Source organism: Schistocerca serialis, chromosome 2, assembly GCF_023864345.2.
Source record: "Schistocerca serialis cubense isolate TAMUIC-IGC-003099 chromosome 2, iqSchSeri2.2, whole genome shotgun sequence".
Lineage (NCBI taxonomy): Eukaryota > Metazoa > Arthropoda > Insecta > Orthoptera > Acrididae > Schistocerca > Schistocerca serialis.
The window spans coordinates 376,273,985-376,288,051 of record NC_064639.1 but is presented as its reverse complement, the minus strand read 5'-3'; the positions used below and the strand labels follow the sequence as shown (position 1 = coordinate 376,288,051).

At 37.7% G+C, this 14,067-nt stretch overlaps 1 protein-coding gene across 9 annotated transcripts in view; it reads left to right on the top strand.

Annotated features, from left to right (window-relative positions):
- LOC126457194 (sodium bicarbonate cotransporter 3) overlaps nucleotides 1–14,067 on the top strand; it is a 989,834-nt gene that overhangs the window by 747,290 nt on the left and 228,477 nt on the right. For all 9 annotated transcript variants that reach the window (XR_007585444.1, XM_050093289.1, XM_050093286.1 and 6 more), the window contains one exon: nucleotides 11,811–12,030. Coding sequence is in view for 8 of the 9 variants with exons in the window: in XM_050093289.1 (XP_049949246.1) it covers nucleotides 11,811–12,030 (220 nt within the window). In the remaining variant the exon portion in view is untranslated. The remainder of the gene's footprint in view (nucleotides 1–11,810; nucleotides 12,031–14,067) is intronic.

Sequence of the window (14,067 nt, the reverse complement as noted above, 5' to 3'; positions counted from 1 at the left end):
CTTCTTTGGTCATTTTGTTTCTAATTTATGATTTTTTTTCTTTTTTCCAAGCGAGTATCCAAGATATGACTTTGGGTCTAGGTGATTTTCGAAATCATTGTCGAGATATTTTCTCTGAATTGGATAGGTGTGAATGAGACTGAATAAAAAGTACCACGTCATCTAATAATTTCTGTGGGTCCACCTAATTTGACTTCAATTCCGTATTGAGACTCGGAAGACAAGAATGGATAGTTTTCAAAATTAAGAAATGTACTAAATTAAGTTCGTCGCTGGACGTCGAACAGAATATTTCAGCTGTGTAGCATTTTTCGTTTAGCCTAACAATTTCAAAATGAGTTTTTAACTCGTGCCATTGATCAGTTATTCTACGTACCCCAGGTTCAATAGATAACCATCTCATGTCGCAAGCTAGGGGGGATTTTTGGTGGTTCCTCCCCGTCATTTAGGACTGAGAAAATCTTGCAGTAAAAGGACTGTCGTGAAGAAGATCGAGGGAAAAAGTTGTAATTTTCCCCTAATCAAAAAGTCCAAATTTCTTGGAAGACATTCTGCAGTTGCTGGGGAGGTTGCCAACCGAACGGAATGACACACACACACACCTTATAAGTGTCAAATGTGGAACCCCTCTTTTAAGTATTTCATATAATATCGACCATCGCACTAGCCTGATCTGTTCCAGTTCTCTCAGTTTCTTTAAATCTAAATTAACTTCTTTCCACGCCTCTTTAATGGCTGATGCATCAGACTCAGCATTGTATCTTTCAAGTAGTATAAGAAATGTCGGCACAATCTTGTGAGATGTTATACTTTGAGGAACAATAGTAATTGCTAGAAGTTTAGCGACACTAATATCACTTGATTCGTTAATTAAAATACTAAACGTAGTATCATAGCGTCAGTTCTCAGAACTTTCGTAAAAAGGACCAAGGACATTCTTGATGATAGAACTACACTTTATAAGATGCAACTTAACCTGGCTTGCAATAACACTATCCTTGAACTTATTTTTAACCATTTGCATGATCACAAGACATTGTAGCACAATGCACGGACATAAAAAGGGCAAGTTACCCTTCAGCTTCGATACATCCCACGGGTTCCTCCAATGGTTTGAAATAATTTTTGCCTTTATTTGGGAGGAAAAGGAAGATACTGCAGATTTTTTTGTGATTTTTCTACATCTATTAAACGAGCTCTCAGAGCATAGCGGCACATTTTTCAGAATGCTTTTGTTTTATCTCCTACAGCTTGTGATAATTACTGCAAAATTTTCGGCATTTTTTTAACCACTCTTCCCTAAGCTTTTGGTGTATTGATGTTTAACTGTACCTATTTCAAAAGAAATATAATAAACCACTAAGACAAGAAGCACAAGCACGGCTACCGTACTACTACTACTACTACTACTACGGATTCAACAATAACTGAACAATAACAAACAACGTTCGCAATACTGCGTTTGGTTCAACTGCTCGTTCCTCGACAATGGAAATACAATAATTAAATCAACATTTCGTTGTTTGATACTTCTAAAATACCTGCACTTTTAATATTTTGTTCCAGAAATTTGAATATGATGCTTATTATCTTTAAATGATACAAAATAAAGTATAATAGTTCCGCACTTCGGTATTTCTTGCGCTCGTTACTTACGCTGTCGAGTACCAGTGGCAATTAAGCTTATGTTTCTTAACAGGTTTAGTAGAATAAGCAGTTGGAGGCAGGTAATTTTTTCTATAACATGTTAAGAGAAAGCTGAAGATACTGAAATACAATACTAAACTTTAGGAATGGAAAAAGAAATTTCGAAGAGAATAATATTAAGAAGACTAAAATCCAACCAGCCAATTTTTAAAAAGACCTTTTTTTTTCAAAAAGATTAAGATATAGTTGTAAAACAACGAAAGCGGCAACATTGTGAGGGCGTCATGGGCAGGTTTTTATACAACTGTTCGGGTTAAACTCAGGCCTTTTTTGTGTCTGGAGAAACTAGACTGATTGCAAATAAGTAGGTCGTCTAATATTTAAAAAACAGCGATTAGCACGCTCAGACGCTCTCCTATTTAGGCATTCTCCATACTTCACTATTGAGAGCAATGCGAGCCCCGATAACCGACGATCGCATGCACCGCTTCGCCTCCCAGACAGTTGCGCTGTGCGAACTGCGAAGGCACTGCAATAATATGTAGGCTTGAGTGTGCTTAATACTGCGCACGTCCGATCCGCAAACATAACCTCTCGACACTGCAGTACATGCTCTTAATGTAAGTTTGTGTCATTTATATTCCTTGAGACAGTGTAACTCGCCATGGTTTTATTTGTAATCGCCAATTTTTCGTCGTCGCACTGTGTGTGTGCGATGAAATGATTCAGTTTGAACAAATGCCCGGACTTTTCGAAGTCATTGTCCAGTGTGAGCAATTTAAGTGATGGCAAACCCCGTGCGACCAAAACCCAGCTCTGGTGGACGCGAGTAACCACCACCGTAACTGATCAAAAGGTGATAATCAGAGCCGGGGGAAATTTCGACCCATTAAAATGTAAAACCCAAATATCTGTTTGACGTTGAACGGAAACATAAAATGCAGCAATAACGTTCTTTCTAATTCCACTAAAGGCACATGCGTCTCGCGCCCCATCCCCCCCCCCCCCCCCTACACACACACGTGCTTCAGTCGATAGAGAATTTGCTCACAAAGAAAGTATCCAGGTTTGAATTATTCCATGCAACACGCAGTTTTCGATGAAATTTCAAAACAGACCACTCTCTGCTGAACAATAGGATGAGACAAAGCAATTTCTCCCTAATATCCTTTCTTCCAGGAATGTTAATGTCAAAAGATATGCAGGAGAACTTTGAGGTTTGGAAGGTGGGTGAGATGTACTTTCGGAAGTAAAGCTGTTAGAGCATGTTGTGAATTGTGCCTTTCAAGGCAAAACCCCTGCACATGTTGGAGAAGGTGCAATAAATCAAAACAATATTAAGGATCCAACAAACTTCAAAGTGTACACAGAGTACTGTTGGATTATTGCATCAGAGCTTATGTAGGGCCTATTACCCAAGCTCAGTAATGCAGCTGCAGGCCTGCTTAATCCTGTACATGAGAATTATTCCAGATAAATACTTACTGAGATGGAATGGCATCTCTAGGGTTTCAATTTGTTCAAATTGTCTTGTCTCCAGCTACCCCATATATCAACTATGGATCAGGATTGATAAATCTGTAACAGTGTTGCAGGACCATATTCCTACAATATACTAGCAAGGTATGTCGCAGAAAATGTCTTCCAGATTTAAGACCACCGTTACATATTGATCCAGATGTAAAAAGTTACAGATGTGTTCGCTTCTACCACATAGGAACGAGCTATGTGGGACACAATAAGGCTGTCCTCAGCAAGAGTACATCAACATTTAATCCAATGTGGTCTTAAGCGTCCTACAGTAATCGAGTATCTTGTCACAATTTATTCGCAAGTTCAGACAAATTTCCAGGCAAAGATTTTGCTAGATTTCATAGCTGAAACATACTGAACACTTGCAAAGAAATATAAAATCAAACTGACATATTTAGCTTTAAGTTTATTGTGCTAAAAACAATGCAAAGAAACGATTACTTTTTGGAATTGGATGAGAAAAATCATCATGAGAACTGTCGGTCAGTTTTGAGGCCAGACTGGAAATATTTCCCTGACGCCAAGCACAGTGTTTTTCACAGGGTTATTGGTTGTTAGCCGTTTGAGAAATTCTCTCAAAGGCACTGATGTACAGGAATTTTATCAGGTTTTTGTCATTGCGATAGTAGAGTTTCAAATTTCATCCGGGTGCAAGATATGAACCATCACTACACAGTGCACAGTTTTCGTGGGGAATTATCTAGGCAGATTAATGGTTCCATTACACTTTCTGAGTACCAGGCAGTGACACTCACATTAAGTTCAAATGGCTCTGAGCACTATGGGACTTAACATCTATGGTCACCATCCCCTAGAACTTAGAACTACTTAAACCTAACTAACCTAAGGACATCATGCAACACCCAGCCATCACGAGGCAGAGAAAATCCCTGACCCCGCCGGGAATCGAACCCGGGTGTGGGAAGCAAGAACGCTACCGCACGACCACGAGATGCAGGCACTCGCATTAAGTGCTTGTACTTGGCAGGGCAGAGGAAAGTAGAGTGATTACATTTGAAAGTTAGTCCGTGTTTTTGGTAATGAAATAATCAGTTCAGTTTCAAAATCTAATTTCACTATGAGACAAAATCAGAAAATTTAAGAGTGTTTTTAAACTTTATTCTAATTTTAAAACAGCTGTTATGATTCAAGAAATCAAAGACGAAGGTAGCCATACTAGAAAACAGCTGTGGAGAAGACTGTGGTTACCAAGAAGACATACCAAGGGAGGAATTACAACTCGGTTAAGAGAATAAGAAATCCAAGACCTCAGATAATATAGAGTTAGAGTAGTTTGACTCTTCACTTGATGCTGAATTCTTAAATTCAAAAAGTTGCAAGCAGCCATTCCAGCAAAAGTTAAATTACGTGTGACTTTGGTATGTTTTCTTGCAACAGGAGTTAGTTACTGGTTTCTACAATATCTCTTCAATTTCTCCCAATCAGTAGTAATCAGATTTATCCCAGGTACTTTGTATGGTATTTACAAACACCTTTGTGATATCATTAAATGTTACACTAAAACCAATATTCACACTTAAAGGGACATTTACTGGAAATGTTTAAAGTAGTATCTTATAAATAAGAACATAATAAATATGTAGATATCAAAATGAAAAAACACTAACAGAAATAAGCGTTAACCAGAGAAGCCAGATTTTCAGAGCAGTCTGAAAAATCGAATGCACTTATATTGTTAGTGGTACGTGACTGTGACAGGGTATGTCACATATCCCAGACATGTAGTCGGGGATACATGCATATAGGGTGGAACAATAATTGTGAAATTACTAATTGCAGGCAGACTGGTACTGTGGATTGAATGTTGGTGAAGATACACAATATGGTGAGGGAATTGACTTGATGAACGGTAATGGAAATCATAGGCCAGACGACTGGGAATGTTGCTTCATTCCACATAAATCCTGAAGACCAAAATATGTCAAAAGATTATCTGTTACACTTTGTACCAAAAGCGCTCATTCTTTTGACAACTTGTTTGGCAAATCTGTCACTAGATGCATAAAAAAATGTTCATCATGCTCAGTGTTATTAATTGTTAATTGTTGCATACAAATGCTTCAGATCCTTCAATGGCTCTCTCTCTCTCTCTCTCTCTCTCTCTCTCTCTCTCTCTCTCTCAGGTTGGGGGTTATCAAGTTTCTGCATTGACTTGTGCTGATGTCGTTAGAGTGTCTTCATTATTATCACTTGTGGTTTCTGCAACACAAAAGAATGAAAATTTATTAAAATTGGAATGTGTTACTAACAACAACAAACTTACATTTTTTTAAAAAAATAAAGGAACTTCTGTTTCCATGTATCATCAAATCATGACAGGTCGGAAGTCATAGAAAATGGCTTTAATACTAGATGATGTTTTGTGGTTGCCATGGCATTATTGACAGAAACCATGTTACAGTTCAGGCACTTTCAACTTGTTGAAGTGAGTTTTGGAATACAGGAGCTACAGTAGGAGCATCTTTCTTGCTATAGCAGACATCTATGTTTTCCGTTGTATCAGTATGAAATCAAATGGTAAAAACTCAGATGGAGATATTTTCAGGGACTCCATGATGCATGAAAAACTGGAAGATTGTTTGTTGCTGAAAGGCAAGTTTCTAGTTAGTGATGGAGCTTCCCCACAAGTAGGTTTAGGATGAAACTTCCTGGCAGATTAAAACTGTGTACCAGACCAAGACTCAATTTGGGACCTATGCCTTTCACAGGCAATTGTCCTATCTATGAAATGGAAAGGTCCCAGCTTGGCACACAGTTTAACTTCCCAGGAAGTTTCATACCAGTGCACACTCCACTGCAGAATGAAAAATGCATTCTAGATTTAGAGTATTTCAAAACCTGTAATGACTAGTGCAGCCTAAATTAAAAGAAGCAAGGGGTCTTGGAGATGGCTAGGTCGACTATTTCAGTAACTTTGGAGCACTGCCTTGGCAGAAGAGAATTGTTCATAAGTCATCAAGCACCCTTTAGCAAGTCTGGAATAATGCTTTAAATAAGGCCCTTGTAACAGAAGATGTAAGATGTGCTTGGAGAATATATGGACCTACAATTCCAGTCCAAATGTTAGTTGTAAACATCTAATGTCTATCATGTATTGTAACATGAGGATATTCATCCACCCACAAAAACTCTTTGTGGAATTATGCTAGTCTGTCTCTTCAAAATATTTCCTTGCATGTAAGCAAGACTGCAAATATAAACAACTGATTAGCAGACTGTGAAACAAACCATTTGGAAAAGCTTTCCCATGGCCAGTTATTGGCATGTAAGATCTCGCAAACTTTGAAAATAGTATGGATACATAAAGTTCCTATCAAAAAACTCTAATATTTCTTCCTCTGTATGATATTGCAACATATAATATTACAACAGGCTACAGACAGACTTTGTGATCAGGCTTATGAGCAAATGTTGATCAATCTTGATATACCGTTTGTGATGCCGTGTATAATATGCCAGCAATGTGATGATAAATAACAGTGGTTGTCTATTTGGAAACACATTTTGGTACAACCTGACATCCATTGCTACTCATCTGGCCTAAGTTAAAAGTTACATTTTCCCACTCACAATATGAATAATCTACCTGGGCTAAACAGGACACTTACCAAGTAATGTATTTCTGCTGTGCTTGTGAAACAGTCAAGATGAACGAGTCTCAAATGTAAACAAATGTGAAATATAAACATGTTGATGCAGTACACATCAGCATTGAAAATATAGTTAGTGCATTAACAAATTGACTTGTAATGACGTAGCTGCAAAATGAATTTTAATTATTGATCGCAAATGTCACTTGCTGAATTTTTTCTTTGGTGCATCCATGTTAAACTTTTATTATAACTCTAAAATTGAAGATGTCTGAAAATATTTTTACCTGGACTTTTCTTCTTATTTTGATGTGAGCAATATGCCCTTAGTTTTTGTAAAACTATTTTCAAAACATTCTGTAGATGGAAAATTAAAATCGTAAGTATATTTTCTTCTTCTCCATTTCTGAAGGGTGCTAGCCAGTTTCACTTATAAATGGGTATTTTTTGTATCCATTAGGATCACTGCAGTAGAGCAATTTCAATATTCCTAATGGACATATTTTTCTATTTCATACTTTTATTTTTTAGTGTCAAATTGATATTTTTGGTCTATGAATAAACCTATTCTTTGTGGATATTTTATCCCATTTACACCCTAACTTGTTCATTCTGTCTGATACTTGTGAATTGATTAAAGTAAGAGCTATAATGAGAAAGTAATTTCAAGAAAGACTGCATCAGTAACTGTATTAGCACTACGAAAAGATGTAGGCTGCTAGTGACATCATGTGCACCTTTTAGGTATCACTGTAATCTACGAATGTTGTATACAAACAGATAACTATCATCCAAGTGGCATCTTCTGCAAAATTTATTTTGTGTGCCATACCATACCTTCAAACTCACTGACTTGGTGATGTAAGAATTATTATAAAATGTTATCGTCCCTTGCATAAATTTCTGTGACACTCATGTGGCAACAGTTTATCATAATCCCAGAAGTCTTCATTATCTGACTATGGGTCCGGTTGTGAACAAAAATCAGCAATAAAACATAAAAATAGTGATATATCTAAGATGATGAGACTTACCAAACAAAAGCGCTGGCAGGTCGATAGACACACAAACAAACACAAACATACACACAAAATTCAAGCTTTCGCAACAAACATTTGCTTCACAGGAAAGAGGGAAGGAGAGGGAAAGACGAAAGGATGTGGGTTTTAAGGGAGAGGGTAAGGAGTCATTCCAATCCCGGGATCAGAAAGGGGGAAAAAAGGACAGGTAACACTCGCGCGCGCACACACACACACACACACACACACACACACACACACACACACACACACACACATCCACACATACACAGACACAAGCAGACATTTGTAAAGGCAAAGAGTTTGTTATTAGATATATTTGTTGCGAAAGCTTCAATTTTGTGTGTATGTTTGTGTTTGTTTGTGTGTCTATCGACCTGCCAGTGCTTTTGTTTGGTAAGTCTCATCATCTTTGTTTCTAGATATATTTTTTCCCACGTGGAATGTTTCCCTCTATTATATTCATAAAAATAGTAATAACACACAAGATTAGAGTGTGTAGTTAAAGTTCTAATTCTACATAGAGCAAAAACTTAGGAATCCCAACTAAGACAAAAGATAACTTAAAAAATAAAAGCATGGAACCTCGTTAGTCACTATTTCTGCAAATTAATGTCTAGATCCAAGATCTGTAAAATTCTGTTTGCTACATGACAAGCAGCAGTGAACTGTAAACAGGACTCAGTATTTCATTATGTAGGTAACTTTTTCCTTCAAAAAATGTCGGTCTAATCAAGTAAATATTAAGCTATCAATAGGGGACAAACGGCGTATATTAATAAGGAACGATAGTCATTTCCAAGGCAGCTCTCTCAATTGTTTGCTTAAATTTTGCTGGGGGAACCACAAATAACACTAAAGCAGTATTATCAAACAGTGGAAAATCCAGGATGGAATGTAACAATATTGTTAAAACTCACCATATAGCGGAGACACTGAGATGCAGATAGGCACAGATACACAAATAAATATTTGTGACAGTCTTTTCGTTGTGCCTTTCTGTGACTCAACATCTCCGCTATATTGTGAGTAGCAACTTTCCTTTTCACAATATTGTTAAAGTAGTATTATGATAGGTTATTGTTCATACAGTGCACAGATTACATTAAGAAAGATTTACAATCTATAGCAACACTGAACCAGTACATTACTAGACAATTAGCATTGTCCAACTTACTGACATTTGGTTGCGTGATGATGTAAGACATGCCACAAGCTTTGTTCAACCAACTTATCTTCTTCTAAGTCTGTAGATACTGTTACCAGCGAAAATATACTTTGAAACATTAATTAAAAGCACTGCCTAGGTGATGGTATGTGTTCATACTTAATGGATAAATGTGAAACTTATTATTAACTAAGGCAGACTACCATCTGACATATGTCTGACCTCAGTCACCCCTGATGTGTTCTCTTCTAAATGATGATTTTTCACTCCTATAATTTTGTAGTCCACTGTGATGTCACACAAGTCACTGTAATACTGTAAAATGAGGTTAATCCTATCAAAAACAGAAGGTTTTTTTAAATTTTTTCCAATTACTGTTGTGATATCAGAATAAAAATTCATTATGTTAATTTCACAACCTTGATAATGATATATTCATTTATTACATTATTTTTAGTTTATAATTGCAGTTATTATTTTAAGTTAATTGTCAATCAGTTTCACCTCGTCAGTTGGGGTGAATCTGATCACCACTGTATTTTGTATGCAGGAACGGAATCAGACTTCCACTGGAGTGAGTCCGATCACTACTTTGATTTCGATTGAGATATGCCTGTACAATGTCCCCAACATCATTATTCCTTAAAGGAAACTCCCATTTCACACAACACACTAATCCTTCAACCAGGCTTTTTTCCTCACTATTGGTTTACCCTGGTTGGCCGCCTATGTTGTATTTGTATCTTTCCTTGAGTTTGTCATTTAATGGGTATATGGAACTGCGTATTGCTCTGAAGCTTTCCCGATGCTTAATTTTCCACATTTGACAGCTTTCACTGCATATAGATGAAATTCTTTTTTTTGTAGTTAGATTTCCATGTTGGTCCCAGAACCTTTCAGTATACTCGTTTGATCAGATTCACCCTACAAAAATGTCATTTTGTAATTAGGCCTGCTTTGTGACTAAGCAGTAATGGCAATAAACAAGAAAATGAAACGGTATCACTTAAGACAGTCATATGCAAGTAATAATATTGCAACTTACCAATTACATTTCAGAATTAACAGGGGGCAGCAGAAGTTTCGCACTGTTGTGTTGACTATATGAGTGTAGCACAAGAATCGCACACCTACTGACAACACAATTTGCCGGTTGCGCACACTCCAACATGCCATTGTTGTTGACAGGTTAGACAAGAATTCACGACAGTGGTCAGCTGCAATGTAATTGTTAAAATGCTATGCTCAGTTATCCAAACATGCAAAAACATGATCGGAGTCACCTCATTTTGCAATACAAATTATTTTCCTATCAAAACTGTAGCATCCTATATCATTTACTCCAGTGAAAACTATTTCACAACATTCCCTGAAATAATTCTCACTTCATTCTTGCTCTTATCAAATGTGTGTTTTTGAGAGACTAATTTTCTTTTCTTGGTCATCCGTTCGTTGGACTAGTCCAGTTGCTTGTTGCCAAGAGATGTGTGCCCTTTCAAATTGCATCAAACTTTTAGTTTGTGCTTTTGTGTTCTTATGCCAGCCCTCCAAAAACTTTCTGTAGATGCAGTCTGAAGCCCACTGTTGTGACTCACCATACTTGGGCATTCAGCTGCCCTCATCAGTGCAACAATGGTTGCCTCCTGCCTCTACATGCTATCATGGATTCTGATTTCAGTACTTGTTTAAAACTGAAATAACTCATGATCTACAACTCTGACCACAATGTGGTTTTCATGAGATGCTCTTAAATACCTGACTGCACACACCTTCTGTTCCAACCTCTATCTCTTTTTACTCATTTCTTGTAGCAAGAAGGACATCAAGAATGAGCAAGATCAGTGATTGTGCATATCACTGCCAAGTCTCACAGTGAAACCAATAATGGGATGATGCTCAGGAAAACACAAGTATTTGAATCCCAGTTCACAGCACTGTGTAGCAAATGGTACTCTTCAGTGTAGGGCCTGCACATATAGGACTACAGTGTGAATGGGAATGCCTTAATATGATCTTGCAATAAGGAAGGAGTTGACTGTTTAGATGATTATCACATCAGTGGTAATTTCTGTAGAGAATATATGTTTGAGATGCATAAACCATTTATCATATTATTATGTCGTAGGAGAGGTCTCTATGGGTCTCCCTGGGATGTGTAGTTACAGATGACGCCATGAAAAATGAAGACTGTATCAGTATTACTGCTGGCTCACTGTGTCCTTTGCAATTTTGGGAGGGAGGGGTGGTAATAAGTAGTACAGTAATCAAAAATGCCCAGTTATGAATACCATTGAGTGCCTGCATCTGACAAACTCACCAAATGTCTGTCCTATCGAAAATGTTTCATGTCTTGGAGCATCTGATGTTAATGTTGTCTTAATATGGTCATGCATTTCAAATTTTTGTGTGTTAATGCCGCTGGCCTTTGTGGCCGAGTGGTTCTAGGCACTCCAGTCTGGAACCGCGCGACCGCTACAGTCGCAGGTTCAAATCCTGCCTCGGGCATGGGTGTGTGTGATGTCCTTAGGTTAGTTAGGTTTAAGTAGTTCTATGTTCTAGAGGACTGATGACCTTAGATGTTAAGTCCCATAGTGCTCAGAGCCATTTGAACCATTTTTTGTGTTAATGCCAAAGGGCCAGTCATAACAGAACTTAATAATGGTGCGGTTTTGAGGACATTTGTATCTGTGACTCAACTCGGCACTAGAGAGTGAATGGTTAAAATGTAGTGAATGATTAAATGTTTTTGAAGAAACTACATTAAACAAACGTCTAAAGCAAATGTAACAAAGTTTCATGTTTCTTTTCCAGATGGATAAAGTTTGAAGAAGATGTAGAAGAAGGTGGAAATCGATGGTCTAAGCCACATGTTGCTACTCTCTCTTTGCACTCACTCTTTGAACTCCGTTCTCTCTTACTCAATGGCACTGTGATGCTTGACATGGAAGCAGCATCTTTGGAACAGGTTGTTGATCTTGTGCTAGACAATATGATCAGTTCTGATGCCTTACCATTGGAAAGCAGAGACAAGGTAAATATCTTAAAATTCACTCCAGCATTGATTGTTGTACATATAATGCATTAACACGACACATTCAGAAGTCTTTCTTTTGCTAGCTCTCTAATAATATTGTACCCAGAAGGTAGCTATTTGTATTCTGTCAATATCATACCTGCCTCCAAAGCAGAGGTTGGGGGTGCTTTGATTTGATGGTGCCTGGTTTGAAACCTGATGATGAAAGAAATATTATTGTAAGTATATAACTGACACAGGAAGAAAAGATAATGGCATAACATTAATGTTCACCAAACGTTGCCCTGATTTACAAAGTTAAGTTCCAAACCCTTCCACAGTAGCTCATGTGACACCATGCTGTTGATGATGAATCATCAAATGGATTTACAGTTGAGCTTGGCAGCTCCCTTGATGCTATTCAAGAAGAGGAGGCTTTCCTTTCTTCCACTACACACAACACAAACACAACGTTATCTTGTACATTCACTTACTGCAGTCACTTACAACACACAGTCAAGTTATAGACATCTTATATGTAAGCTGCCAAAGTGATGACAGTTGCTAAGGTTTGCTTCAAGCCATTGTATCTGTAGCAGTCAGTAAGATGAGGAGTAAGTACTGTGGGATGTCTTATGTGCAACATTTTAAGAGTTGCCTGTTAGACACCATTGTCTGATGTAAAAACAAAAATGTGTAAAGATAAATTTGGTAATGGGAAGTCCTGGATGAAATAAAAATCATGGAAGGAGTAAAGATATCAACTCGCTATATAGTTGAGATGTTAAGCTGCAAGTAGTCACATAAACAAGACTGAAAATGTTGCTAATATTTCCTTTTTCAAAGCTAACAAGTGTAGCGCATGTACACACACACACACACACACACACACACACACACACACACACACACACACACACACCACCTCTGAATGACTGTATTGGTCCTGCTAAATATGGTGTACCAGCTCAACATCTTATCAACATTTTCAGTTTTGTTTACTTCCCTGCTGATTGCTCACCCCAACTAAAAGGCAAGAGGTGAAGAGAATATCTTTTGAAATCAATGTAAGTACTGTAGTTTGAGAACCTGAATCATTAAATGTGAGTAGCATGCATGCTTTCAAATAAATCAAAGTGGTATTATGTAGATTTCAAACCATTACTGTAAGAGCCAAATTACGTAACAAATGCAAGCAGTTTATACTTGGCGATAGCTGATTGTGATGATCACACAATATGTTTTCTTACATAACATCATGTTTGAAAGTATAATATTAGTTATTTGTTTTGCCATGTGAAATGGGCATGTTTTATTCATCCAGTACTTAAAGATACTGTGAATCTTCAAATTTATTCTGTTAAGCATTATTTTGTCACTGTTGAGCATAATAATCTTTGTTGAATTCGTCATTTAATTAACTTTCGGACAACTGTTTCATTGTCTTACTGTAAAGGGGCACTTTTTCCCCCTGACTCTTGAAATGAGTTTTGTTTCATAGGCATATGTACACCATACAAAAGACATATTTCTGGATTAAAGGAGACCACTCACTGAAAGAAGCATTGAACTGTCGCTAGGCACATACAAAAAGAAAGAAAGCTTTCTAGCTATCAGAGTAATCCTTTTATGAGCTAGAGTAAGATACACATAGAAAACACACCTATGCACACATACACATGCCCACCTACACACATATGCCCCTAAAAGGAACCAACTGGACTAACAGCGCCAGTGTTGCATTTTGGCAGTTGGACTGGTTGTGGTGGGGGTAGCGTTGGGTGGGGAGGTTAGAGGGAGGAGAAGGCAGGAGGTAGGATAGGGATTGAGGATGGGTGGCAAGTGGCACAGAGGGAGGCAGCCAGTTTTCTGGCTTGGAATGTGGGAGGGAAGGGCGTCTAGCCACGTGATGCATAATTGTATGTGCCAGTGGAGAGCTGTGTATGCTGATGGTGATGTCTGTGTATGCTGATGGTGATGTCTGTGTATGCTGATGGTGATGTAGGGACATGAAGAATAGAGTAAGGGGAAACTGTTGGGTGGAGGGTGTGGGGA